Source organism: Pinus tabuliformis, chromosome 3_2 (assembly GCF_031772625.1).
Source record: "Pinus tabuliformis cultivar Carrire ecotype Pingquan chromosome 3_2, CPIR1, whole genome shotgun sequence".
Classification (NCBI taxonomy): domain Eukaryota; kingdom Viridiplantae; phylum Streptophyta; class Pinopsida; order Pinales; family Pinaceae; genus Pinus; species Pinus tabuliformis.
The window spans coordinates 105,146,523-105,172,019 of NC_142302.1; the positions used below are offsets into that span (position 1 = coordinate 105,146,523).

The following is a 25,497-nucleotide window of genomic DNA, read 5'->3' on the forward strand; positions in this document are numbered from 1 at the left end:
ATTGGATGCATGCATGATAATCTTCCTTAAGGCATTGGAAATCTTCATACAGCTTGGTGACATTCTACATTTTGGCCACGTGGAGGAGGTTGATTGCTTCGAGAACGTCCTATAATGTAAGATGAGCATTTGGCACTCATATGGAGGGTATTGAACCCTAAACAACAAATGGTCACTTGGATGCTTGCATTGAGGCATGGAGTTGACTTGGAGATGCATAGGTTGTGACAGTGTTCATGCAATGGGAATGAACCCAATGGAGTACATGGCTTAGGGGGATTGTTGGAGTCACTGGATGTTTATAGGAGGAACATTAGGCACATATCATGGAGCACTCGTGAATTAGTCTTGCTCATGTCTAATATAACCTTGGAGAATGACATGTGCACCCTTGGAGTGTAGTGCTCCACATGTGCGAGCCTACTTGTGCCTTTGTAGGTTGCTTGTAAGGGCTTAGACCCACATATGTATTGTCGGCCTTCCTTACCTCTCTTATGCATAGAGGAAGGAGAATCATTTCATCATTCCCATTCTTGTTCAATATCTTGTGTTAGAGATGTGACTAAGAGGAGCGCATTAGTCGTCCCCACTTTGTGCATCTTCATTTGTACTTTATCTCTTAAAATGGAGTCACTAGGGTTTCTTGGAGCTTTTGGGGCATCTTGAATTCTAGAGTTAGGGTTTTCTCTCTTGGAGATTAGGGTTTTGGGATGACATGTAAATGTGATACTTGTTTGTCGAAGATTATTGGAGTTAGCTATGGTTTTCATTGTTTCCCCTAACTAGGGTTTTGGAGAGCTAAAGGATTGCACTAGCCTTGGGATGAGACTATGGTACGTACATGAACTTCATCTTTATACATATATATATGAAGTTTTCAACTGTTCAAAATTGTCTCTACTGCAACTTTGATTTTCAGCCATCTATTTCTTCATGTTCTGGTGATTTGCAACACTTATATGTTGGGCTGATTGACATAAGTTAAGACCGAAATTGTTAAGTGACCCAAACCACCTTCTAGACCTATAGGCAGTACGGGAGTCACCAAAGTTACATTGCGCCAGCTGAAGTGAGTTAGGTGAGTGAAGGGCCAATAGCTGTTTCTGATGGGTCAAGCTCACTCGTATCAATCTTTTCTCTTCGGAGATACCAATAGCAACTTCCGGAGTTTCCTAACATTAATATTGAAGTTAGGGCAGATTTGCTGTTTTATTTACAGCAGCCATAAAATGAAGTTCAAATCTGTTTTATGCGTAATAAAATTGCCTTAATGGGCTTGTTGGCATACTTGGTACCTTCTCTTGAATTGCCTAATGGATTGGGGTTGTTAAGAGCTAAAATAGTGTCCATGTTGCCGCTGATTTATTTCCATTTCATACAGCATAAGGCTGAAAATTCAGAGGGTTAAGATGTGAGAAGCATCTGGGAAAGAGGTGAAATTTCTGTTTTGCATTAAAAGTCAAAGAAAACAGAAATTTCTACAAATGTCACAATTATGTTAATGAGTGCATGTATACTAATATCTATCCACCCATCCATCACAATAGAGCATGCCTCCGTCACCCATGTCTGTTTCAATTGTGCCTTTTGCACATGAATATTTGATACTTGACTTTATAAAATTGTTGTTCATAGCTTCTATTCACCAGGGGGTTACATCTGAGGGTCTCATTGCTGCAGTTGATCAGATAATTTCTTTATAATAAGAAGATTGAGTAACACGGAAGGAAATTCCATAAGCAAAAAGAGATTTGCCAATGGCATCATCTGTGTCATACCGTCACTAAATATTATACATCCCAGCACGTGACACCTATTGCACAAGAACAACATGTAGAACCCTTATTTTCTGATGAAGCAATCCAAACCACTGATGTTAGAGGCATAAGTGTGTATGGGTTGGGATGGGATGACATTTCTGCTAGAAAAAAGTCCCTTCTGCATCCGCTACCCTTTGCAGCCTCAAAACTTCAGATTTTTGAACTGCTGTCAGCTTCAGGCATACTTTAACTCCTTTGCCCAGAATCCCCAAAATGTTGCCTAACTCTGGTATAACTGCCAACGCAAGGATGGCCACAAATATTGCAAGTCCAATCATGTGTGCCACCACTAGCCTTCAACCTATTTTTTGCTTGTTCAGTTGGATATAACAGACAGGGCTTTTAAGGATTGAATGATCCCTTCACATAGTACACAAATCTTTTGGTTGGCAGTACTTGGCTACAGATCTTGACCCCTGCTCATGCTTGTTTCCCTTGTGTTTGTTTCTCCCATTTCTCCCCACATTTTCATGTTCTTCTGCCTCAATATCATAGTCACTATCACTGTCTGTGCTGTTGGCATTGCCAGAATGACTCATTTTCAGGATATGTAATCGATTTGCTTAGTTTTAGAATGCAACCTGGAACAAGGGGTTGTAGGTACAGGGTATAGCATATTATCATTGAATGAAACAATGTTCACACTTGTAGGGTCTGAAATTTCAAATAATAATCATATTAAATTTTATAACCGTAACCATTGATAACCGCAATCTGAACAATGAACATTGAAAGCTGAAATTGCAAATATGAATATCATTCATTTACACAGAACAATAAAAGAAATTGTTATGCTATCTCCAACAGCTCCTCCAAACAGCAACTGCATGGTGCATACCCAACAGCTCCAGCAGTCAACAATATCCAACACTGCCCACAGGTCTAGCAGCCCAAGATGTCCATTGTCCACTGGTCCAGCAGCCAACAAGTTAACAGCAATGTCTCCACTGTTCAGTGCTCTCACCTGTCAAAAACTTGAATCTCGAACAGCCAATAGTCAATGGGTTGTGTCCCTAGTCTCCAGCAGCCAAGCAGATTGAGGTCTACAGTCTACCCTCCTCACATAGCAATAATCCCGCAGGTGGAGGACCACATCTACCATCTGACAAAGCTCAAACTATTAAAATTGGCAACTAGGGCCAAACTCCATGTGGGTCATCTTATTTATGGCAGCTGATATTTTTCTTGGATCCTTCTCATTGAGAGGTATAGGATTGATCTAAAGATCATCTGATTCCGATAAGTATTCATGGTGTTTTGAATTTATTTGTGCTAAAAGACAATTCGACAAGGTCAACCAGCAACCAAATAAACCCCACATGTGCTCAACGTTTTAGTATAAAAGGAGATGACTTGATAGTCATTTCTACACACACTTCTATCTTGATTTCTCTCCACTTGTATTGGGTTTTAGTGGAAGAGAAATCTAGGAGTGGTAGCCCTAGACGTTGGAGGAATGAGGCTGCCCTAGCCGCAATCAAGAAGAAGAAATGCGCTGCCCTAATCTAGAGGATGCAGTCATGAAGAGAAGCCCTAACGATATCAAGGAGCCCTAACCTATATGCTGGTCTCTACGCAAGTCTAGAAGGAGGCCTACAACCCTAGATGCAGATGACGCAGACCTAAAAAGCTGCCCTAAACGCTGATCTAATCCAGCCCTAAATGCTGGTCTAATTCAGCCCTAACCGCAGTCAAACAAGAGAGTCTTAGCCGCAGCATGAAGGGTCAAAGGGACAGCATGTAGGCTGCCCTAGACAACGTGAAGGGTTGTGTGGACAGCAGAGTCTTAGCCGTCGTATAAAGGGTCAAAGGGACAGCGTGGAGGCTGCCCTAGACAGCGTGAAGGGATGTATGGACAGAAACTTCTCAAGGGAGGTAAGCTGCACTCTTTTCAAGGACTGTTGCCGAGTTTAGAGGTGGTTGTTAGGGTACTATTGATGCCCTAACCAGAGTTGCAAAACTACAACAGTGCACCAGCATTCAAGTATAAGCATGAGGATAATTTGATGATGAGAATGTTGTTAGAAGAATCAGTGTAAGCATGTACAGTTTGGCAAGCATAGCAAGTTGTGATGGGACAGCAGTTGTGACATGGCAGCAAAGGTACATGGTGCTGCAAACTCATTGGACAGCACAATGATGGGACAGCAGCATGTTGGGACAGCGGAATGTTAGGACAGCTATGACATTGTGCAGCAATGGCACAATACGACAGCAGCAACAGCAAGTACATGGTGGATGTACATAGTGGGATGGTACATGGGACAACTGTATTTAGTGCAGCAAGTTCATGGTGCTGCAATAGTATGGTACATGGGACGGCAACAACAACAAGGTGCAGCAAGCATAGTGCTGCAAGCACTTTGGGACAGTAGTATGGTACTTGGTGCAGCAAGTACACAAAGCAGCAATGGTGCAGCAAGCACATGGGTGACAGCATGGTGCAGCAATGGCACAAGGTACAGCAGTGCAAAATAAAGTGCAGCAGTATGATGTGTACAACATGGTCATAAGGTCCAGCATTGTGATATGTTGAAATTTGGTACCGGAGGACAGGTGGTTCCCTTAGGCTTTGATCTTTGGCCTAGGGAAAAGTGTCCAAAAGAATTTAATTTTTCTCCTAAAGTGACTTTATAATTTTATAAAGTTAAATCTAATTTAAAAGTGACTTTAGGTGATAAAGTTACTAAGTCTAATTTTAAAGTCACTTTTATAAAGTCAATGAAAAATTAGAAAGGAAAAGTGACTTTGGAAATAAATGACTAAGTGGGTCTTTATTAAAGTGGGGTGAATTAAAAATAAAAAGTGAGATTTAAATGAGCATTTAATCTCAGTCATTGATCTAAATCTATTTCAGCCATTGGATTTAGAGATCACCCAAAAGTCACTTGGGTCACCCAAAAGTCATTTGGAGTTATATTAAGGGAGGAAAAGGAGGAAAAGATCACATTCGATTCAATTCTTTCATGAGCAGATTGGGAGAAGGAGAGCAAGAGAGATTTCTGAGCAGGGAGGAGAAGGAGACAGCAGCTTGGCACACATTCCAAGGCAGCAGTTGAGCAGATTTGTACAGCTGATTCAGCACACAGTGAAAGGCAGATTTTGGCACGATTTTCGAGGAGCAGTTTGCTTGTTTTTCTGCACGCAAAACGAGGGCCATACAGCAGCATTTAATGCTGAAAGTGGGCACGAAAATCGAGGAGACCGTACAGCATTTATTGCTGTCTTGTTAGCTGTAATTTCCAGTTTGCTGTGAAGCATGGGAAAAGAGATAAGTTGTAAATTTGCTTGCTGATTTTTTGCTGAAAATTTCTCACTGTAAAAGGCAATTTTCAGAAATAAAGAAGAGCTCTCAAACTGGTTTTCCCCAAGAGTTGTAGGGGGTTTTTCCAGGGTCACATTGACCAAAAATCTCAGTGTTTAAATGTGTTTTAATGCCTGTTTATTACTACTGATTTTTATTTCTGCAATTTCCAGCATTCTGTAAAATTTCCAAAATTTGTGTTTTCAGCAAATTTATTTTTTTCAGTTTGTTAAATGTATGGTTATGGGAAAGGGCATTTAACTATATGGGAGAAATAAGAAGAAACTGAAAACCGGGGTGGGAAAACAGAAATTTCTACATGATAATGGGTGCAACATGGTGCAGCACGTGAGATGCAGAGTGATGACGAGATGCAACACAATGATAGGTGAAGGAGTCACCTTGGAGAATCAGTTGAAGCAGCATGTCTTCAACTGATCTCATGTATCATCTTCTTAGAGATGATCTATGCTCTTATCTAGATAAGTCAAAGTGTTGACTTTTGTTGTAAATGCATTATCTCTCTCTCTTTCTCTCTGTTGAACTTATTGAAGAACATATAAGAAGAATTGATCAAGGGTTTCCCCACATTGGGGTTTGTCCCTGGCTAGCGCCACATCTTGTGTCCTCTTGTCTTGGCTTGTCTTCTGCGATTTATGTTATGTTCTATCTGCAGTCTACTTTAATGCTGATGTGATTGCTAATCTGGAAAAGATATTGAGTTAACTATGAAAATTGAAATAAATTGCTCTAAGCATAGAACATACCTAAAATTTAACATGGTATCAGAGCTGAGGTGAAGACAAAGCCCAAGCAAGAGTGAAAGAGCAATCACCGAAGACAGTTGGGAAAGGAAAACAAGATCACTGGATTCCTCATCCCTCTTCAAATTCACCAAGGGTGAAATTGAAGCAGAGAATATTATCAAAATGGCGTAGCGGAAGCTTCTGATGGCCTACCTAAAGATCACTTCAATGGGAAGTACGGATCTAAGGGTGGAAGGAAAGGCAGATGCCTTGTTTGTAATAAGTTCGTCCATTATGCGAAGGAGTGTCTGAATGGCAAGGTCACATCACTTGATGAAGAAAACAATCATTCCAGGGACATCTTCAATGATCGAAGAAATGACAAGTAATGCAAGTCATCAAGGAAACGGTTGACTCTTCATAGAAAGCAAGGAACCCCAAGTATGAAGAATCAAATGTTGTTTCTGATAAGATAAAGAAGCATTATCTTGTATTGGCCCTCTGCTTCAGATTCTGTGGGAATCTGGCTTATTGATTGTAGTGCTTCAAGGCACTTCATCGGATAGAAGGGTGATCTCTCTAATTTGGTAGACATGGAAACAATCGTGGAATTATACTTGGAGCCGATGCCACATATCCCGAAAAGGGTGTAGGGAATGTTACCCCTCAATTGGATGAGGGTAACTCAATTCATTTACAAGAATCTCTTTTATGTACCTGATCGCAAGAAGAACCCGGTGTCCATTTCGGCAACGGAAGTCAAAAGTTTCAAAGTGGCATTCATCGATGGAAAGGTACGTGTTTGAAAATAGAATTTTTCAAAGATGCTTTTACTCATGGGTTCAGGATTGGCAATTTGTATCAAGTTGCAAGATGGTCCATTAGGGACCATGTCCATTGACACATCTCATCTATAGCACCGGAGGTCTGCTTATTATGGGGCCCTACCTGATGTGAGTTAGATGGTGACCAGGATGCCCGAATTCAAGAAGAGCATGAAGGTACATGTCCGAGATGTACCGAAGGAAAATCTTACAAGGGGACCATTCCCTCATGTAGCAGATCCACAAGTTTGGAACAACCAGAGGGGTTTGAGATTCATGATCAGGAATCTCATGTATGCAGGTGGAAGAAAGCCCTTTGTGGCTTGAAGCAAAACACCCCGAGCGTAGTATGAGAGGATTGATAGCTGTTTATGAAGTTGAGATTCACTAGGCGTGAATCAGATCCAAACCATTTCTCGAAGGTTGTGGATGATAGACCTCTCATACCGACACCTTCTGAGGACGACCTATTTCTGACAGGTGCAGACCCTCTCATTTGCAGAAGTAAAAGGGAGTTGGATTCCGGATGTGGAATGGTAAACTACAAGCCTGTGACTACCTCGAGGATCTTAACTTTTAGAAGTTATATAGTAGTGATGCCGGACCAGATTTGGGAAATGCCTTTGAGTTTCATAAACTCATTCACGTTGATGTTCTTAGTGAACTTCCGTCCGGACATATGTTTTGCAGTTAACATGATGAGCTCATATATGGTTGAGCCTCACTGGATTGGCACCAAGAATATTCTGAGATATCTTCAGGGCACAATCTCTCATGGATTGAGATACACTGCCGGAAATGTGAAGCTGCATGATTATTCGAACGCTGACTGGGCAGGCAGTGTGGAGGATCAAAAGAGCACTTCTGAGTGTTGGTTCTCTTTGGGTTCTGCTTCGATATCCTAGATGAGTAGGAAGCAGAAGTCAATTGCTATAAGCATCGCTGAGACCGAATACATAGCTATGAGTATGACCTCGTGTGAAGCTGTCTAGTAGCGGAAGCTCTTCAGCGAGCTGTTTGTACACATGATGGATACTGTTGTGATCTTCTGTGTCAACCAGAGAGGGATTCAATTATTAAGGAATCTTGTATTCTATGATTGCTCTAGTATATAGGCATCAAATACTACCTTATCTGGGATATGGTACGTCAATGAGTGAGGAGGCTCTATCGCATTAAGAAGGATGTACAGGTCGCAGACATTCTGTCAAAGCCCCGAGGAAAGGTCAAATTTGTGACTTTCCCAAACAACTTGGAGTCGTTGAGAGACCTTCTTATGAGGGTCCTGCATGTTGCATGCATTGAGCTCTGGGAGCTCCGAGGGGCTTGGGGTACTATCAGAGCAAAACGCGACCATAGGGCGACTCACCCTCCCTTAATGGTGCGTTGTGTACAGGGTGGATGGCTCAGCCTTCCCCTGTGATACCCTGAGGCGACTTAGGGACAGGATGAATGGTTCTCTTGTCGAGGCATCCTACCCATGCAGTCTGGGACTCATGGGAAGTACCTCTCATCTGGCCAATGAGCAGGGAAATGGGGTTAGGGACCATAGTAGTACTATCTATGGATGCATTGTTGTATCTATCGTACTCCCTATGCTAGGATGACCTCCATTGATCTGGGATTAGTATGAGTGGTTTGAGACACTCTCTTGTGATATTGATCTGGGATCAATGAAACTGACTTCGGGTCAGTAAGAGTGGTATGACACACTCTCTTCATATGGAACTGACTTTGGGTCAGTAGAGAATGGTATGAGACATTCTCGATCAATTCTTCTTCTTCGTGGTTCAGCAGAGCAGAGCAATGCAGGGCACTGATAGCAAAGATAGTACAGTCGAACAGATGGATCAACGGATGGAGTTCTCCCTAGTTGAGAGGGAGTGTTAAAATTGGAAACTAGGGCCAAACACCATGTGGGTCATATTATTTATGGCAGCTAATATTTTTCTTGGATCCCTCTCATCGAGAGGTATAGGATTGATCTAAAGATCATTTGATTCTGATAAGTATTCATGGAGTTATGAATTTATTCGTGTTATAAGACAATTCATCAAGGTCGGCCAATGACCAAATAAACCCCACATGTGCTCAACATTTTAGTATAAAAGGAGATGACTTGATAGTCATTTATACACACACTTCTATCTTGATTTCTCTCCACTTGTCTTGGGTTTTAGTGGAAGAGAAATCTAGGAGTGGTAGCCCTAGACGTTGGAGGATGAGGTTGCCCTAGCGACAGTCAAGAAGAAGAAATATGTTGCCCTAATCTAGAGGACACAGTCGTGAAGAGAAGCCCTAACGATATCAAGAAGGAGCCCTAACCTATACACTGGTCTCTACGCAAGTCTAGAAGGAGGCCTACAACCCTAGATGCAAATGGAAGGCAGCCCTAACGCAGACCTAAAAGGTTACCCTAAACGCTGATCTAATCCTGCCCTAAACATTGGTCTAATTCAGCGCTAACCGCAGTCAAACAAGAGAGTCCTAGCCGCAGCATGAAGGGTCAAAGGGACAGCATGTAGGCTGCCCTAGAAAGTGTGAAGGGCTGTGTGGACAACAGAATCTTAGCCGTCGTATAGAGGGTCAAAGGGACAGCGTGGAGGATGCCCTAGACAGCGTGAAGGGATGTATGGACAGCAACTTCTCAAGGGAGGTAAGTCGCACTCTTTTCAAGGACTGTTGTCGAGTTTAGAGGTGGTTGTTAGGGTACTATTGATGCCCTAACCAGAGTTGCAGAACTACAAAAGTGCACCAGCATTCAAGTATAAGTATGAGGATAATTTGATGATGAGAGTGTTGTTAGGAGAATCAATGTAAGCATGTACAGCTTGGCAAGCATGGCTGAGCAGCATGGCAAGCATAGCAAATTGTGATGGGACAGCGGTTATGACATGGCAACAAAGGTACATGACGCTGCAAACTCACTGGACAGCTCAATGATGGGACAGCAGCATGTTGGGGCAGCAGCATGATTAGGACAGCTATGACATTGTGCAGTAGTGGCACAATAGGACAGCAGCAACAACGAGTACATGGTGGATGTACATAATGGTATGGTACATGGGACAACTGTATTTAGTGCAGCAAGTTCATGGTGCTGCAATAGTATGGTACATGGGACAGCAACAACAAGGCGCAGCAAGCATAGTGCTGCAAGCACCTTGGGACAGCAGTATCGTACTTGGCGCAGCAAGTACACAAAGCAACAATGGTGCAGCAAGCACATGGGTGACAGCATGGTGCAGCAGTGGCACAAGGTACAACAGTGCAGCGTAAGGTGCAGCAGTATGATGTGTACAGCATGGTCATAAGGTCCAGCGTTGTGATGATGGGTGCAACATGGTGCAGCATGATGACGAGATGCAGCACAATGATAGGCAAAGGAGTCACCTTGGAGAATCAGTTGATGCACCTTGGAGAATCAGTTGATGCAGCATGTCTTCAGCTGATCTCATGTATTATCTTCTTAGAGATGATCTATGCTCTTATCTAGATAAGTCAAAGTGTTGACTTTTTTTGTAAATGTACTATCTCTCTCTCTCTCTCTCTCTCTGCTGAACTATTGAAGAACATAAGAAGAATTGATCAAGGGTTTCCCCACATTGGGGTTTGTCCCTGGCTAGCGCCACATCTTGTGTCCTCTTGTCTTGGCTTGTCTTCTGCAATTATGTTATGTTCTATCTGCAGTTTACTTTAATGTTGATGTGATTTCTAATTTGGAAAAGATATTGAGTTAACTATGAAAATTGAAATAAATTGCTCTAAGCATAGAACATACCTAAAATTTAACACAAACCCTCACACACAACCACAGCTCGACCCTTGTCAGGGAACCACATTCAATCCCTCTCACACAACTGCAGCTTGACCCCTCTCAAAACACCATGCTTGACTGCCTTCTCACGCAGCCACATGCAACATTGGACCCCTCTCGAGTTCTCACCGCAGAGACAAAGGAAAATGTTGGGTGGCAGATGTCCAAAGGAGAAATGACAAATCAGAGACAGAGGAGAAATCACATGCCATGGCAAGGAGAATGAACCAATGACTAAAGTAAAGAGTAGATTAGGCTAAATTTTAATTATATATTGTCATTTTTCTTTCTTTTTTTAATTATTTTCCCCAAACTTTAGTCAACAGGGACATGAAAGTGCTAGATTTTGGGAGGAAACATTCCTTCTTTTGAAAGGAGCATTCCCTTTGTGTGTTTCTATTCATTCCCTTCAAAAGGGAAAGTCTGGGAACACACCCTTTTTAGTACCCACATCACAGAAGCATGGGAAGTGCAACCCCTACCCTTGGGAACTTGTCCCCCATGTAACACTACTTGCATCCACCTGCTAAGTTAGGCAACAAGAAGGAAGCACCTCGTCTATGCTTATCTTAATATAGTGCTAAACTTCTTGCATGCAAGAGGCTGAACTAAGTTTGATCCAATACTGAGGATAAGGTTACCATTCTTCCTGGAATATACACTGTAAAATATTTGATCCTAGCATACACTTGGTCAGACTGGTAAGTAACATATTGGATCTGCCTATTACGCAAGATGTAACTGATGTAACTGTGTTTAAGACATAACCATGATTTTGTCTTCCTATATAGCGCTGAATCCGAGTTTAGGCTGCTAGGCTGCTAGCATCTGAAAATTATAGGTTTAATCTCAGCAAGTATAAATACATATTATTGAACAGGTCGGTTCTATTTTAACAAAGAATAGCACTTTAATACACAAGTTTGGCTCACAAATTAACTCAGGTCAGCAGCCATCCACATTCATATGCGAAATTAAACTGAAAATAAAGTACTCACTTTTGCCTTAACAATTACAGAAAATTGACAAGTCTCCTTGGGAAAGATAAAAAGCCCTATTCCAATTGTAACATATGCTAAACAGCAATGGTGAGCTTTGATAAATTAGGTATTAATCTTGAATGCATTCACTTTCATACAAGGTGTTGATCTCATAATCATAGCAATCCAGGAGTTAGGCCTATTCTTAAGCAAATCTGGGAATTAGGGCACTACACTAAGGTTGTGTTGGGCATCACTATCATGTTCTCCTCGGAGAAAAGAGATGCTGCATTTAGAATTCAATGGAATGCTAGATCCACACCTTTCTTTATTCAACTTCCAACTGGAAAAGTCCTGCAACACTCTGTGAATGAAAACTTGACCCCAGTAATTGTGTTGGGATCCATTTCCATCCACGCATTCTTCAAATGGTTCCCTTCCTAACCTGTTCACATTCTTGGTGAGCATGCAGCTTCCAAAACCCTCCTCTGCATTTAATCCCGGTGCAAATCTGGGCATTAACATTCAATTCATTCAGATTTTGGATCCCATCACAGTTTCAAGTTCCAACAGCTCATCAAGTGGTAACGATATAGTTTTACAATTCTGACTCACTTGATTACTGCTTTTTAACAGAAATGTCAGAGACTAAGTTATAGATACCCAACCATGCTGCCAAAGTAGTTTCACATTGTCAGTGAAATATGTCCTTTCCATGGGTAAATGTAATTTAAGCTATGATGTTCAACATCAAGCATGCCTACTCGGGAAGCTTTTGGCATCTAATTTATCTGATAATAGTACGGATAAAAGGAATAGGGTAACATGATAGCAGTGTCTTAAACTATTGGCTAATAACAAACACTCGGGTGAGATCCTAAATGTAGATCAACAGAGATCTAACAGCAACGACCAGAATCAACATTGTAAACACTACAGGCTACATAGTCATCAGTGCAAGACAGCAAAACTGTACAAAAACTGAGATTAAAAAAAGATTGCAGTTGCTTGGGGAACTAAAGCATTGCTAAACATACATACAAGGAAACTAAAACATGGGAATAAAGCATTTTCCCGATAATACTAATGTATCTGGCAACACCCTAACTCTCAGAAGCATTTAACTCATTACTTTTTTTTAACACCTTTCAATGTCAGACCGGAACTGATTGTTACCTTCTGTGCGAGCATTTGTCTTTTGGGTTTTGGTAAAAACAGATTTTTCAAATGCTAGCTTTGAGGCAAGGGTTGGCCAGTCATCAGAATAGTACTTAACTGCAACCCGATTTCCCTCTGAATCTAGAAGCAAAATGTTCTTGATCAGAGGACAAGATTCCTGCACAACAAATAAATTGAAATCATCACACTACATGACAAAAAATATATATATTAAGAAACATATCACGATCTGAGACAGAATAAGGATTACAAATTTCAGCAACCTCTAGATGTTCATACAGGCAGTTCTAACTTCTTATCTCTTCAATCATAATCTAAACACATGTGACTATCCAGGTGGAGAGGAAACAACATAAGCCACTCAAGAGACATGATACTCGAGACATTATAGCTCTTTTGGGGGTCACCTAAGCATTCACACATACAAGTGTAGTTGGTAAATAGTTTAGCTCTCACAATATTTGTATCCTTACTGTTTTCAGAAATGACATGGAGGAATTCATGGATGTTTAGATGATTTCTTAAAACTTTTAAGCCATTCAGTTAACAACAGGTAATGAGTTATAGTATGCCATTCACTATAGTCTGAGATAAAATATTGATATTCTACATTTGACCCTACATTAGGTCAATATTTTCCCTTTCACAGTTTGTTTCAATTCAGAAGAGGAATGGAAAAAGGAGAGTAGCCTAGCAGTAAATACACATTGATTTGTGCTGTATCCTAAGGTACATCATCTACCATTATGGCTCCAATTAGATAATGTTTCCCAAGTCCAACTCATTGCTTACTGTGTCTCCCAACCCATCCACATCTGATCAACTTGTTGAAGCGTAAGTGTTGTGGATAGGCATATTAGAGAAGGTTACAATATAACTGTTAAGTCATTTCCAAGCCCCTCTCTTTGTCATATTGTCATATGAAGACATGATATGCAATTAAGCACTACACATGTAAATAGTTCAATGATCTCTTATTAACCCTAACTTTGAATCCTGAATGAACATATGAGTTGATGCTTGAACTTTGACATGCCACATGCATATATGGCAGCTTATGATTAATGAGAGAATTGGTCCAATCAAGTTGGCATGAATGAGCTATTCAAGGTTTACACTATGTTATATCATGCCATTATATTTGAATATCAAAGGTTCATTTCTGGAGATGCCTGCGGACAGACCTTGTATGGAATTTTATACTCACCTTTTAATATGGTTATAATTAGCATGAAATCATATGATCTGCTATGTGTTCATGTGGCCTCCATTACTGCCATATGTTCCTACATTTTGACAGAATATGTGCTCCACATGAGCCCAAGCAGTGAGAAGCACTAGTCTACACTGATAAGTTTACTAGGGCTGCCATCCATGAATGTTGGGAGGCAAACCTTAGGATTCCCTGTGAGGTTTTCCACATGATTGTAGCAATATAAAAAGCTCTGTCAGATGCCACTCCAGATGTATCAATTTCTTGCATATAAATAAAGCATTATTTAGGAGCAAAAAGACAACTATGATGACCTAATCTACATAAATGTTTATCATATCAAGAATGGCATTCTGTTAGCAGAATAATTTTATTAAGATACAAGGAAACAAACATCAATGTTGCGAAAGTCAGCTCAAAGGAAAACTAGACAAGGCAGAAGAGTAGAGAGATTGACTTGGCTCAGAAAAACTTCGCAAAAACAATTACAAAAAAAAACAAATATAGGGCAGTTATAGGCAGGTTGGCAAGTCATACTCAGGTTGACCAAATTTGACTTGTGATTCAAATTAAGTCAACACAAGTATAACTCACCCCCAAATCATTTTGACTCATGGTATGATTAAAAGAAAAAAATCACCGTCATCTGATTTCATCATCAATATCTATGCTGCTGCATCCATGCTCACTACAGACAGACAGCACACAATTGCTAATTGTATTGATATAATGTTCTACAACTTCCTTAACCACAGGTCTTCATATTAAAATGGGCAAAGTGAATATTCCTCTTAACATCTCAAAGTATTAGACGGACCCTTCTGAAAATTGATAATGAAGCCTCAGCCCTGAGAAGGATGCCATGCAGAATTGTAGTAAGAGGAATTGACCAGGTTCACTAGGAATAGAAATCACCTAGTTGACCCAGCTCAGGCCCTAGACGGAATCAGTTTAGTCTGGAACTAGCCAGCTTCGGTCAAACCAGTCAGACCTAAGTTTGACCTGGCCAGTTATGGAAAAACTTGATCGGACCCACCAAATCTCAGATAAACTCACCCAGGTCTGACAGGTAAACTTGTGGACCTTGTTTATAAATAGCCAAAAAAAGGCCATTTCAATTTCATTTTTCACTTGATTCTCCTTGGTTTTTCTTAGCAAGTTCATGCTCTAGCCTACTAGAGTTTTTCAATCACTAGACTAGTCAGTAGGTGCATGTAGCAAACTGCTGAGGCAAGGGAAGGGGCAGAAAAACCTTGTATTAGCTCTCAACGCTAGGCTGATATATGTCTAAGGTGTACAATACAAGGAAATGGGTATGAATTTCCAAAATGGAAACATCCTAAAAACGTGACTCCACCATCACTTATATTGGAATCCTTATTATTAGAATCACCCTCTGCCTCTTGTCTAGCCTTTGCCTCTACCTCAATCCTTCTGGGGTATCAACCAATACCACCCAGTTTTGATGAAAATGCATAATCCAGACCTTAAAATATCGTAGAAAAAGTTTAACATGCATAATCAATGATTTGTTTAGTAAAGGGTACATTTTTGCTAAGGCCATGACAAAGTTCAACAATCGACATCACCAACATTGGGGTACATGATGGGCTTGGTGCTCTTGGTTAAATCCCAATCACATACCCTCATACATGATAGAATTCAATGAGATGCTGCAATCCTACAAATCTTAAAATCCTAAAAACTGTTAAGTCTGCAGAATTTTGAAAGGCGTATGAAAGTCTACTTTTTCCATATGAAATCCAATGAGGTTGCAACCACTCTCAAACATCATGAAACAATTAAAGGTAATGTTAAAAATTTAACTTAAAGGATAAAACGGAAAGATAATGGAAATGCCAACAAAAAGGAAAGATTAAGAACACATCAACAAAAAAGAAATATGAAGGAAATGTCAACTTTTACTTCAAGAATTTAATATTAACATTAATTGCCAGCATTTTTGGTCAAACCCAATCAAAAACCAACTCAAACCAACTCAAAATAGGCAGATTTAGTGTTGGAAATGCATTGTGCGAACATTGATATGCCTTGAAAGCATGTTTGACTGTATGATCACATTTCCCACACGTGGTTAAAAGTTCAAATACACGTTCCAAGGTCATAGCATATGCATTTCTATATTTCCATACCAAACACGCTTGGTACAACACTTGAAGTGGCATTTTCTACGGCATAGATATATGTATTATGTCTTATGCTTTCAGATTATACATTGGAAAGTTTGTTTGTTTTGGTTCATTCCTTCTTGCCATGGTCCATAACAATTTTGATGTATGATAATATGATATACTCAATTTAACTAATACAATTTTGGGGTTCCAAAATCCAAAAGTGCTTCTTTTGCATTATTTTTAGAAATGTCACACGGCTCATGTCTCTGTTCAAATTCAAATTCAGCAACAACAAAATTCAAATAAGATTCAAATTTTCATATGAGATTTGGATTAAATTCACCCATTTGATCATATCTATCTATCCATCTATCTATCTATCTATTTGTATGTATGTATGTATATGGACCATGGCAAGAAGGAATGAACCAAAGTAATAATGTGTCTATCCTAAAGGGATTGAAAAGTTCACCATTACATTTGTTAATATCTATCTATCTATATATGTATATGTATGTATGTATATGGACCATGGCAATAAGGGATGGACCAAAACAATAATGCGTCTAACCAAGGGGGATTCAATTATATATATATATATATATATATATATATAATTGAATAATGACACATTATTATTTTAGCTCATTCCTTCTTGCCATGGTCCATGCCAATTTTGATGTATGATAATATAAGATATTCAGTTAACTAATACAATTCTGGAATTCAAAAACCCAAAAGTGTTACTTTTGCATTATATTTAAAAATGCCACATGGTTCATGTCGTTGTTTGAATTCAAATTGAACAATAATGACATTTGAATAAAATTCAACATTTCAGTCTAATCAAATAGCAAGAGAAAATGCAATTGCTAAATAATGAAACAATAATTTCAGAGTTCAAGACTAAAAGGCTGCAAACCCTACCACTTAGATGTTTAATCATTAATGTAACATATATATGATAGTAGAGGTGCAATCCCATGATGAGAAGGACTTTTGGGCTTCGTAGATTCACTAGGGTTTTCATCTACTTGGAACTGCAGGCCAGAAGATAGGCACAATGGCAGAGCTTGTTGTGGGGACGTTTGTAGATTATTCAAAGGATTTGTTGTCACAAAAGGAGATTTTTATTCAATACTCGCAGCCCACAATTAAAGGTTTGATGGACAAGTTGCAAAATGGCAAGGAAAGCACCTTTGGTTCCTGAACCTAGACCTAGAAACCCTTTAAGGATGCTTTACCTTCCTTGTGTGAAGATTTTGGTGGCTCCTAGATAATGGGTGAAGTTTCATTAGTAAGTAGTGAACAACTTCCAATTTTAAAGACATCTTATGACCTGGCTTCCACATGGTAGGGTTTATGCAGTGTAGAAATGGTGGGACCTAGTCGAGCATGTGGCTCATCTATTGATGCCATCAAACCAGTTCAAGGGTCTATCTATTTCCATGAGACTTATGATACTGATGTCCCTAGACTCTAGAGCTAGGGTTCTCTATTTGCAATCAAGTTTTTCGAGAGGTTACAATGGATTTATGTGAGAAGTCCTAGACCTGTTGCTAGTGGAAGGATGCAATTCTAGAAAGAAAGAGACACTTTCTAGAAGGAAGCAAAAGAAAACCCTAAAAAACAAAGGAGGAATTTCATTGGTGGTGGAGAAGGACACGAATTAGGGGATATAATGGATTTAGATGGAACAACACTAGTAGGGAAGATTATAGGCAAGAGGATGTTGATGGAGACCCTAGGTGATTAGCTGCAAGAAAATTAGCTTCCAGGGCTTGGGTACTTCCTGGCCTTGCATACCCTAGCACATAGTTGCTTGGGATTCACATTCCAAGGTAAAAACAACGTGTAGAAGATATTGAAAGAAATTTGGTTCTGGGACTTGACTTGTATGTCTATTAGGCCATGGTAACCTGCCCCCCCCACCTTTCTAATGCACAGGTGACTACTTTTGATAAATCAACAATGTGGATTAAAATCTTAGGTCTACCAATAGAATCATGGACAATCACAGGTATTAAACCAATCAGTGACTGTATAGGCAAAACCTTAGTAGTGAATGATAGCTTTTTGTCTAGTAATCAAAGGTCGATGGCTAGGGTGTTGGTGGAACTAAACATTCATGAAGGATTTTTCGAGTACAATGAGCTTATTGTCAAAGGTCACTCCTTAACTCGGTGCCTAGATTATTTAAATGTGTCCTTCCAATGTGCTCAATGTCATAAGGGCGGGCACATCTTGGCTGACTATGATAAACCCTTCATAAAAAAGAAATAGGTTTCAAATCACACTAAAGGTCCCTTTTCTATTTCTCAGTTGCAAAAGGAGGACGTGAAGATGGTATTGAACGTACCTATGGCCCTTTCAGAAGAAGATACTCTTCAAAAGGAGAATTGTACACTTGGTTGTGATGCACAAAAACCCATACTTGTACCATCGCTTTTACTAATGGAAGACTAGAGGAAATTTGAGTTGCCTTCCAATGGATTAATAACTACTTCCAAGGTCGATATTGCTTCAAAAACATTTAGGGGAATGTCCCCTTAATTGGTTCGTCTTAGGGAGTCTTCATCTCTTCCGTTTAAGATGTCTTCTTCTTTTACTATTCGTTTTAATAACAAAGTAGTGTGTAAGTGGGGCTCATGCTCTCCGACATGGGAATATGATACATGGGTCACCAAGGGGTCAGGTCTTCAATGCTCGATCTCATATGTGGGCGATCATCCCTCTCCTTCTATAGAGGTGATTATAAGAGATCTGATTATAGGGGCATCATTGTCAATCTCTTTGATGACTCCCTTCATAGTTTCAAAGGAGGTTGCACTTCCTATATCAAGGAGGCCTTGTCAACCTTGATCTCCAGTGAAAGGGGTTGACCCTTATGATCTTAGACCAAAAGGATCGGCTTAATGGGGAAGTTGTTACCTTAGGAGGCCTTGCTAATGATTCTTGTCAATTCATCTTTGGTGGGGAGGAAGTCCTTAATCAAGAAGGCACGAGAAAGAGCAAGAAGTTAAGCAAGGGAGATGAGTACTTATCACAAGGGTCCTTAGAGCAACCCAAACCCTTAATCCAATAACCAAATGAAAATTTTATCCCCAAATATAAGGGGGTTGTGGAGCTAGGCCAAAAAAGTGGCTCTCAAATGTTTGTTGGTAAAGGATAATCCTGACATGATCTTTGTTTAGAAGACATTGAGAAGAGGGGATATATTGAGTGAGGCCTTAAGAAATTTGATGAAGGGCTAGGACTTCCATGTTGTGGATTCAATTGAAAACTCGGGGTCTCTTAATAGGTTGGAATAATAGTATTTTGCTAATTAATTCATTTGTGATTTTCTCTGGTCTCTATAAGAAGATCAAAAGTAAGAGATTGGAAAAGACTTTTGATATCCTCAATATTTATGGGCCTTACAAAGGTCAAGTTCAGTTTTGGGATAAGGTATTTAATTCTAACACATTAATGGTACCTATTGCCGCCTTGCTTACACACCTAAGTTAATGTGGGAAAAATCCTCAACCCCACTAGGTGTGGCCTTGGTGGCAAAGCTCAGAAGTGGGGTTGTCACCTAATCCCAATTCTCTCCATCTAGGTTCTCTCCTAGCTAAAACCAAGGGGGGTGGACCCTAAGGAAGATGTTAAAGAAGGCTTGTTGGACTCAACAAGTTCTAGGAGATAATTAGAAGACCAATTCAAGCATCAACCATTCAAAGACTTAAAATGTAACTTTAAGTAAAAAATAAAGACTTAGCAAGTACAAATGATCATGAGCATATAATCATCATTAAAATGATTCAACAATATATCCGCAGCTGCGAGGCAAATTGATGTAAGTGGACCAATGCCAACAATAATAATCTTGCAAGAAATAAAATATGCTCAAAAGTAGTAACAATACTTGCAATAAAACAATGCTTTCAAGAAACAACAAGTTCAATAGAATAGAGAAGCTATAAAATAAGTGTTAGAACAACAAATCTACTATATGAGGTACAACTTTGAAAGAAAAGCAGTAAATGAAATCGAATGGTTGCAAGTAAGATATTGCTTGTACTTGAAAAAGGAAATATGCTCACATGAAAAATAAACAATGATATGACATCAATGGAACTTTAAACTAATCCAATCAGCATGAGCAAGATACAAGAATAAAATTAAAGTACTTACAATGAAAGAGATATAGCTTTCAAAGTATCTTGCATGTATTTGAGAAAGAGCTAAAATGATGAAATGTTCAACAAGATCCCAGCGTCAAATGCATGCAAAACCATTCAAAGTTGTGAGGTGGTTGTGTGTGATGGTGTTCTTGGTAGATTTTAATTAAGGGGCTATCTAACATGTAACTTCTTCTCAAATCCTTCAACCTGGTAGGGATTGAGGTGGTTGCAAGAGGCCTCAAGTGAAGAAGCTCAGCTTCATTAACGAATATCCCCCTAGTCCTTCAAGTCAACCCACGTGCCATCATTCCTACAAGGGACTCAGCCACACAAGAGAACTGCATAGTCACATGTTTTAGCATTTTCTCCAAACTCAGATTTTGGGAAAATCAAAGAAGATTTCCTAAAGTCTATCAATCAAGCTTATGCTTGAAGGTTAATTTTAGGCATGCAAAAATTGCAAGTGAGATGTAGATGATTAAAAGTGCTTTGCATGAATATGAAATGAACTTATGATGTCAAAAGGTAGTTGAAATTAGATGACAAAATCAGAAAATTACATCAACATGGAAACCATATTGATATTAGCATGTAAAAATGACTTTGCATGTTAATGGAAAGGAATACACATGAAAGCTATGAAATAATCACATGAGATAACATTTGTACCAGCAACTAAATGAATTATATCAGATGCAAGTAAATCAGATTTGCAATGATTGAATAAGCAATGTAAAGCACAAATTGCAAGTCTTAGATTTACCCCATATAAGTGTGAATTAGTGAGAAAGTTAATGAGTGAAAGAAATGGATCTAGGCTACTTGCAAAAATGAAAAGAGAACTTGAAAATGCAAAGCAAGAGACCAACCACCACTACTACCTCCTACTAAATGAGGAGATTGGGATGCCAAGGGGAAGTCCCCAAGCTCCCACAAGACACAAGATTTGCTTTTATTAATTAGAGAAGAAGCCCTCTTATAGAGAGATGAGGGACTTTAAGGCTTGAGGAGAGTTTACAATAAGCTCAAGAGAGCAAACTATTCCTCCTCGAGACCAAGTAAGAAAACACAAGAAAGATAAGTTACAACTCAAGAGTGCCTCAAAGAGGCAACTCGCATTCCCCAAAGAGATTTAACTTAATAGCTCAACTTTTCGAAACATCAAGAGGAATCCTTGCCCAAATGAGAGAAGGCAAGAGTGGTTATGAGAGAGAGGTTTGGTAGATGAGAAGGCTCCAATGATATTTCTTTATTCCTCAAATCTTCCACCTACAAACCCCTTCAAGTGATGCCTCAAACATGCCTTCAAGCCTCCATTAGAACTACGCAAGCCATGAGAGCACAAGAAATTTGGATCAACAAATGAATATGAGTCACAATAGAAGAATATACAAGTAAAATACAATTTGCATGAGACAAAAGAGGAACTCGCATTCCCCCCTTGTGCAAGCAAGAAGGAGTAAATCCTTCACAAGCTCCTAAAGCTAGATAAAGTCAATGATAGCGCATAAGTAAATGAAATTTGATTCTGAAATAAGATATATTAGAGAGCTAGGGTAGGAGGCTCCCTTTCAATTTGTTGGATCAGCCTTCAGGAGGAATTGGTTTGATGTGGGTTCTTACACCTTTTTCCTTAAGAGTGAGTTCATCCAACCAAAGATTTACCCCACGCTCAAGCTTTGCTCAAACACATAAGGTTTTCTACACACTTGAAAGACATTGTTAGCTTCACAAGGGACTAGATTACACAATGAGAGAAGAGGCTAGAGGTTCAACCAAAAACCTTCTAGTGCTCTTCAATCTAGAGTGGTCCTCTAGGCCAAAAACCAATGCAAGATAGCTTACACCAATTAATCCAAAAGCTTGGCAAATGAAATAACAAATCCAAATTTAACAAGCACAGAATATGAAGCACATAATTGAACAATATTTCCTCAAAAGGGAAGAAGAACATCACACCAAAGTGACCCCCAAAGTCTTGCTTTATTAATCAATGAAAGATACTTGAGTACAAATTTTGGCAGAGCTTCGCTAGCCCAATAGCTCCTCTAAGGATTTTTACAATGAGGAGCCCAAGCTCACTTAAATAGAAAATTGGGAGAAAATCCCAAAGTAGAACCCCAGTGACAAGTGGAGGAGGAAATCCCAATGTAGAGGTCAAATTCCATATGGCATGAAGATTGTCCCTTGACTGGTGCGAAAATGCTCCTTGATGGCTAGCGTAATCCCTTTCCTTCCACGTGCAAAATTCGAGCTGCCTGTTGAGATGACAACTGTAGATGTAGGTAAGAGAAGAGGGAGTCATATCCCTCAACAAATCCTCAACCAAGAACCATGCTTTGCCACCTCTGTTAATTCGAACCAAGAAGCTACCAGTAATCTACATGTGGAGTGTTGTGGGATCTGCATAGGAGATGGTTGGGCTGATATGCGTTGACTTGTGGTGAAGAATTTGTGTACAAGTGTGAAGTGTTGGTGGAGGAGTGGAGACAAGACTCCATAAATTTCTCAAATCAAACCTTATCAAATATTCTCCATGCTATGTGTTAATCTCCAAGGAAGTCGAGTTGCATGGCCCACAAGAATCAATTTGTGCATGTGCCATAATTCTTGTGATGATGTGGTGGCCAACTCACTTCTCCACTTTCCTTTGTCTTGACTTTGACTTGAGTTTTAATTTCCAAGTCATTTCCACCTCAATTGGCATGTGGAAATATGATTATTTTCCCCACATTATTTATTTTTGGGCTATTTTATTGCCACGTTTTCCACTAGACTTAGGAAAAGTTTGTTTTGAGGGGTAGAAACACATTTTATGATCCCCAAAGTATGTCTTAGCAGAAAATTGAGGTGTAGAGATTTAATTTTGATTACTCATACCCCCTACAACTTCTCTAGACATCACTTATTACAATTTACATCAAAATTTTATTAAAAATTCCATCTTGCGAGAAATTTTTAATAATTAAAAAATGACCCCTAGACCTAATCAAATTCCGCGAAATTTTACAAATGATCTAGCATGGTAATATACATTGACTCTAGACACTAGGACTCACCCAAGGCTCTACCATCAAGCCGCACTCCAACTTTGGGGGTATATCTAGGAGAAAAAACTCAACTAGTTATTTAGTGTTGAAAAACATGAATAATTAGTTAAGTGAAAAAAAACTCCCTAGAGTGGACTCACTTGATAGTAAAGACCCAAGCTACCTAGGCCTGTTACATGGCTTTATTCATCATGCTAGTATCATGTTTACAATATCCCTGCAGGGTTGCGGAATCTAAGTACAAAATGGAGATAGATAGAGAAGGGAGAAGGGGCTAAAAAACCATGATGAAATCTAGAACTTTGAATGATCTAAAAGTGTTGGAATGCTTTGAAATGTGCTTTGAGCATGGAGTCTTTAAAAATTCATCAAATGCAACTTCAGTGGTCAACAGTACCCAATTTATTTTGGGAGATAATCTAAATTTCATACTTTATAGGGATGAAATCTGGTGTAGTTTCACTCAACCTGATAACCTATTTGATTATTTCAATTTTCATCTCCTCTTTAGACTGAGCAAGTCTTTTGGACTTAGCTCCAATGAAACTAAAGACTACCTAGGTGAATAGTAGAACATGGGGGCATCTATGTCTAAGAGACTAGACAAGTTCATCATGCACATCAATAAGGAGATTTCGAACTTGAGTAGTGAAGACTAAGTGCTCCAACCATTGCCCTAATGTGTTCGAATTAGATGAGGTAAGAGATAATCCAAAGGCATTCTTCAAATTTAATTCTAACTAGCTTTTGGAAGAAGAGTTCACGACTTTGGTCTCCTCACATTGGAAATTGTATGATCTAAAGCTACAAGATTCTGCATGCCTTAAAGGTGGTCAAAGAAAAAGTGATTGCCTTGTCAGCGTAGAGATATCAACAACGAAGAACAAAATTAAAGAAGGTCAAAGACAAGTTGGTGGCGATTTTGAATTGAGATGAAGGGTGTCGAATGAACTAGGTTTACTTAAAAGAACTCAAGGATCTTAAGGCTAAAAAAGCAAAGTTGTTGCCATACAAAGAAAGGGAGAGAAGAATTAAATAAAAGTAGCGAAACCTTGATTGAATTGAGTTCCATAATTTCACAACCTATAGAAGAATTAAAAACTACATTTGGTAATTAAAAGGCGAGGTAGGCTGGGAAATAATGAGCTTTCAAGAGCTGACTAGATTGAGAGTCCGACACTTTGGGAAGATTTTTAGAGATGTTTGATGCCACATTGTTAAGACCATGAATCTTGTCAACAAGTTTCCAAGGATGGTCAAAGACAAGGAAGATGATAGTGTTGCAAAAGGTGTCCAAAGATAAATTGCTCTCAATTGAGGACTCTTTTAAAAATGATCACAACCGCAATCTAGATGGTTGGACAATTGAGTTATTTATGGCCTTTTCAATCTATTAGGAGAGGATCTATTAAGGCTAATAGAGGAAGTTTGGGTCAAAGGGAAGGTTTCGAGTAACCTAAATTCAACATCCTAGAATTAATCCTAAAGTTTGACCATCCAAACTCTCTTTATGACTATAGACCAATTTCCTTGTGTAATGTGGTCTACAAAATTATTTCCAATGTGATTGCTATGAGGATAAAATTGATTCTTTCTCATGTGATCTCTACGTAACAATTTGGGTTCTTAGGAGGGCAACTCATTCATGAAGCGATGGGATTAGTTAAAGAAGTAGTCCATAGTATAAAGCGTACTTCCTCCCCAATGGTGGTTATGAAGTTGGATCTCTCCAAAGCATCCTATCAAGTCTGATGGATGTATCTTCATTTGCTCCTATTACATATCGATTTTTCCCTTAAGAGTGATCAAGTGGATTATTGGGTGCATTACTTCCACACAACTTGCAATTATGATCAATGGATCTGCCTCAAATTTCTTTAAGCCATCACGAGGCCTTTGTCAAGGTTTCCCCCTTTCACCTTACTTATTTTTACTAGTACCTAAAGGTTTGAGTCAAACTTTGTTGGAGGAAAAGCAAAGGATGTAGATTATTGGGATGAAGGTGGGCAGAGCAGTGGCTTTGACTTATCTACTATTTGTAGATGAAGCATTGCTCTTTTGTTATGGTTCCAATTGGGAAGCTGGCAAAGTTATGGATATCTTAGATCTTTATTATGTTGGCTCCAATATGGATATTAAATTGTATAATTCAATTATCTATGCCAATGAATTAGATGAACAGCTTCTACACCAATGTTGCACGAAGCAGGGACAAAATGGGAACATTTTTTGGAAGCGAGGCCACGAAAGCGTAATTTTCCAAAAA

General features: G+C 39.3%; 1 protein-coding gene across 3 annotated transcripts in view; it reads right to left on the reverse strand.

Annotated features, from left to right (window-relative positions):
* Nucleotides 1-25,497, reverse strand: part of LOC149180055 (coatomer subunit zeta-2-like) — a 52,561-nt gene that overhangs the window by 23,815 nt on the left and 3,249 nt on the right. For all 3 annotated transcript variants that reach the window (XM_089415881.1, XM_089415880.1, XM_089415878.1), the window contains exon 2: nucleotides 12,668-12,827. In XM_089415881.1, coding sequence (XP_089272007.1) covers nucleotides 12,668-12,827 — 160 coding nt within the window. The remainder of the gene's footprint in view (nucleotides 1-12,667; nucleotides 12,828-25,497) is intronic.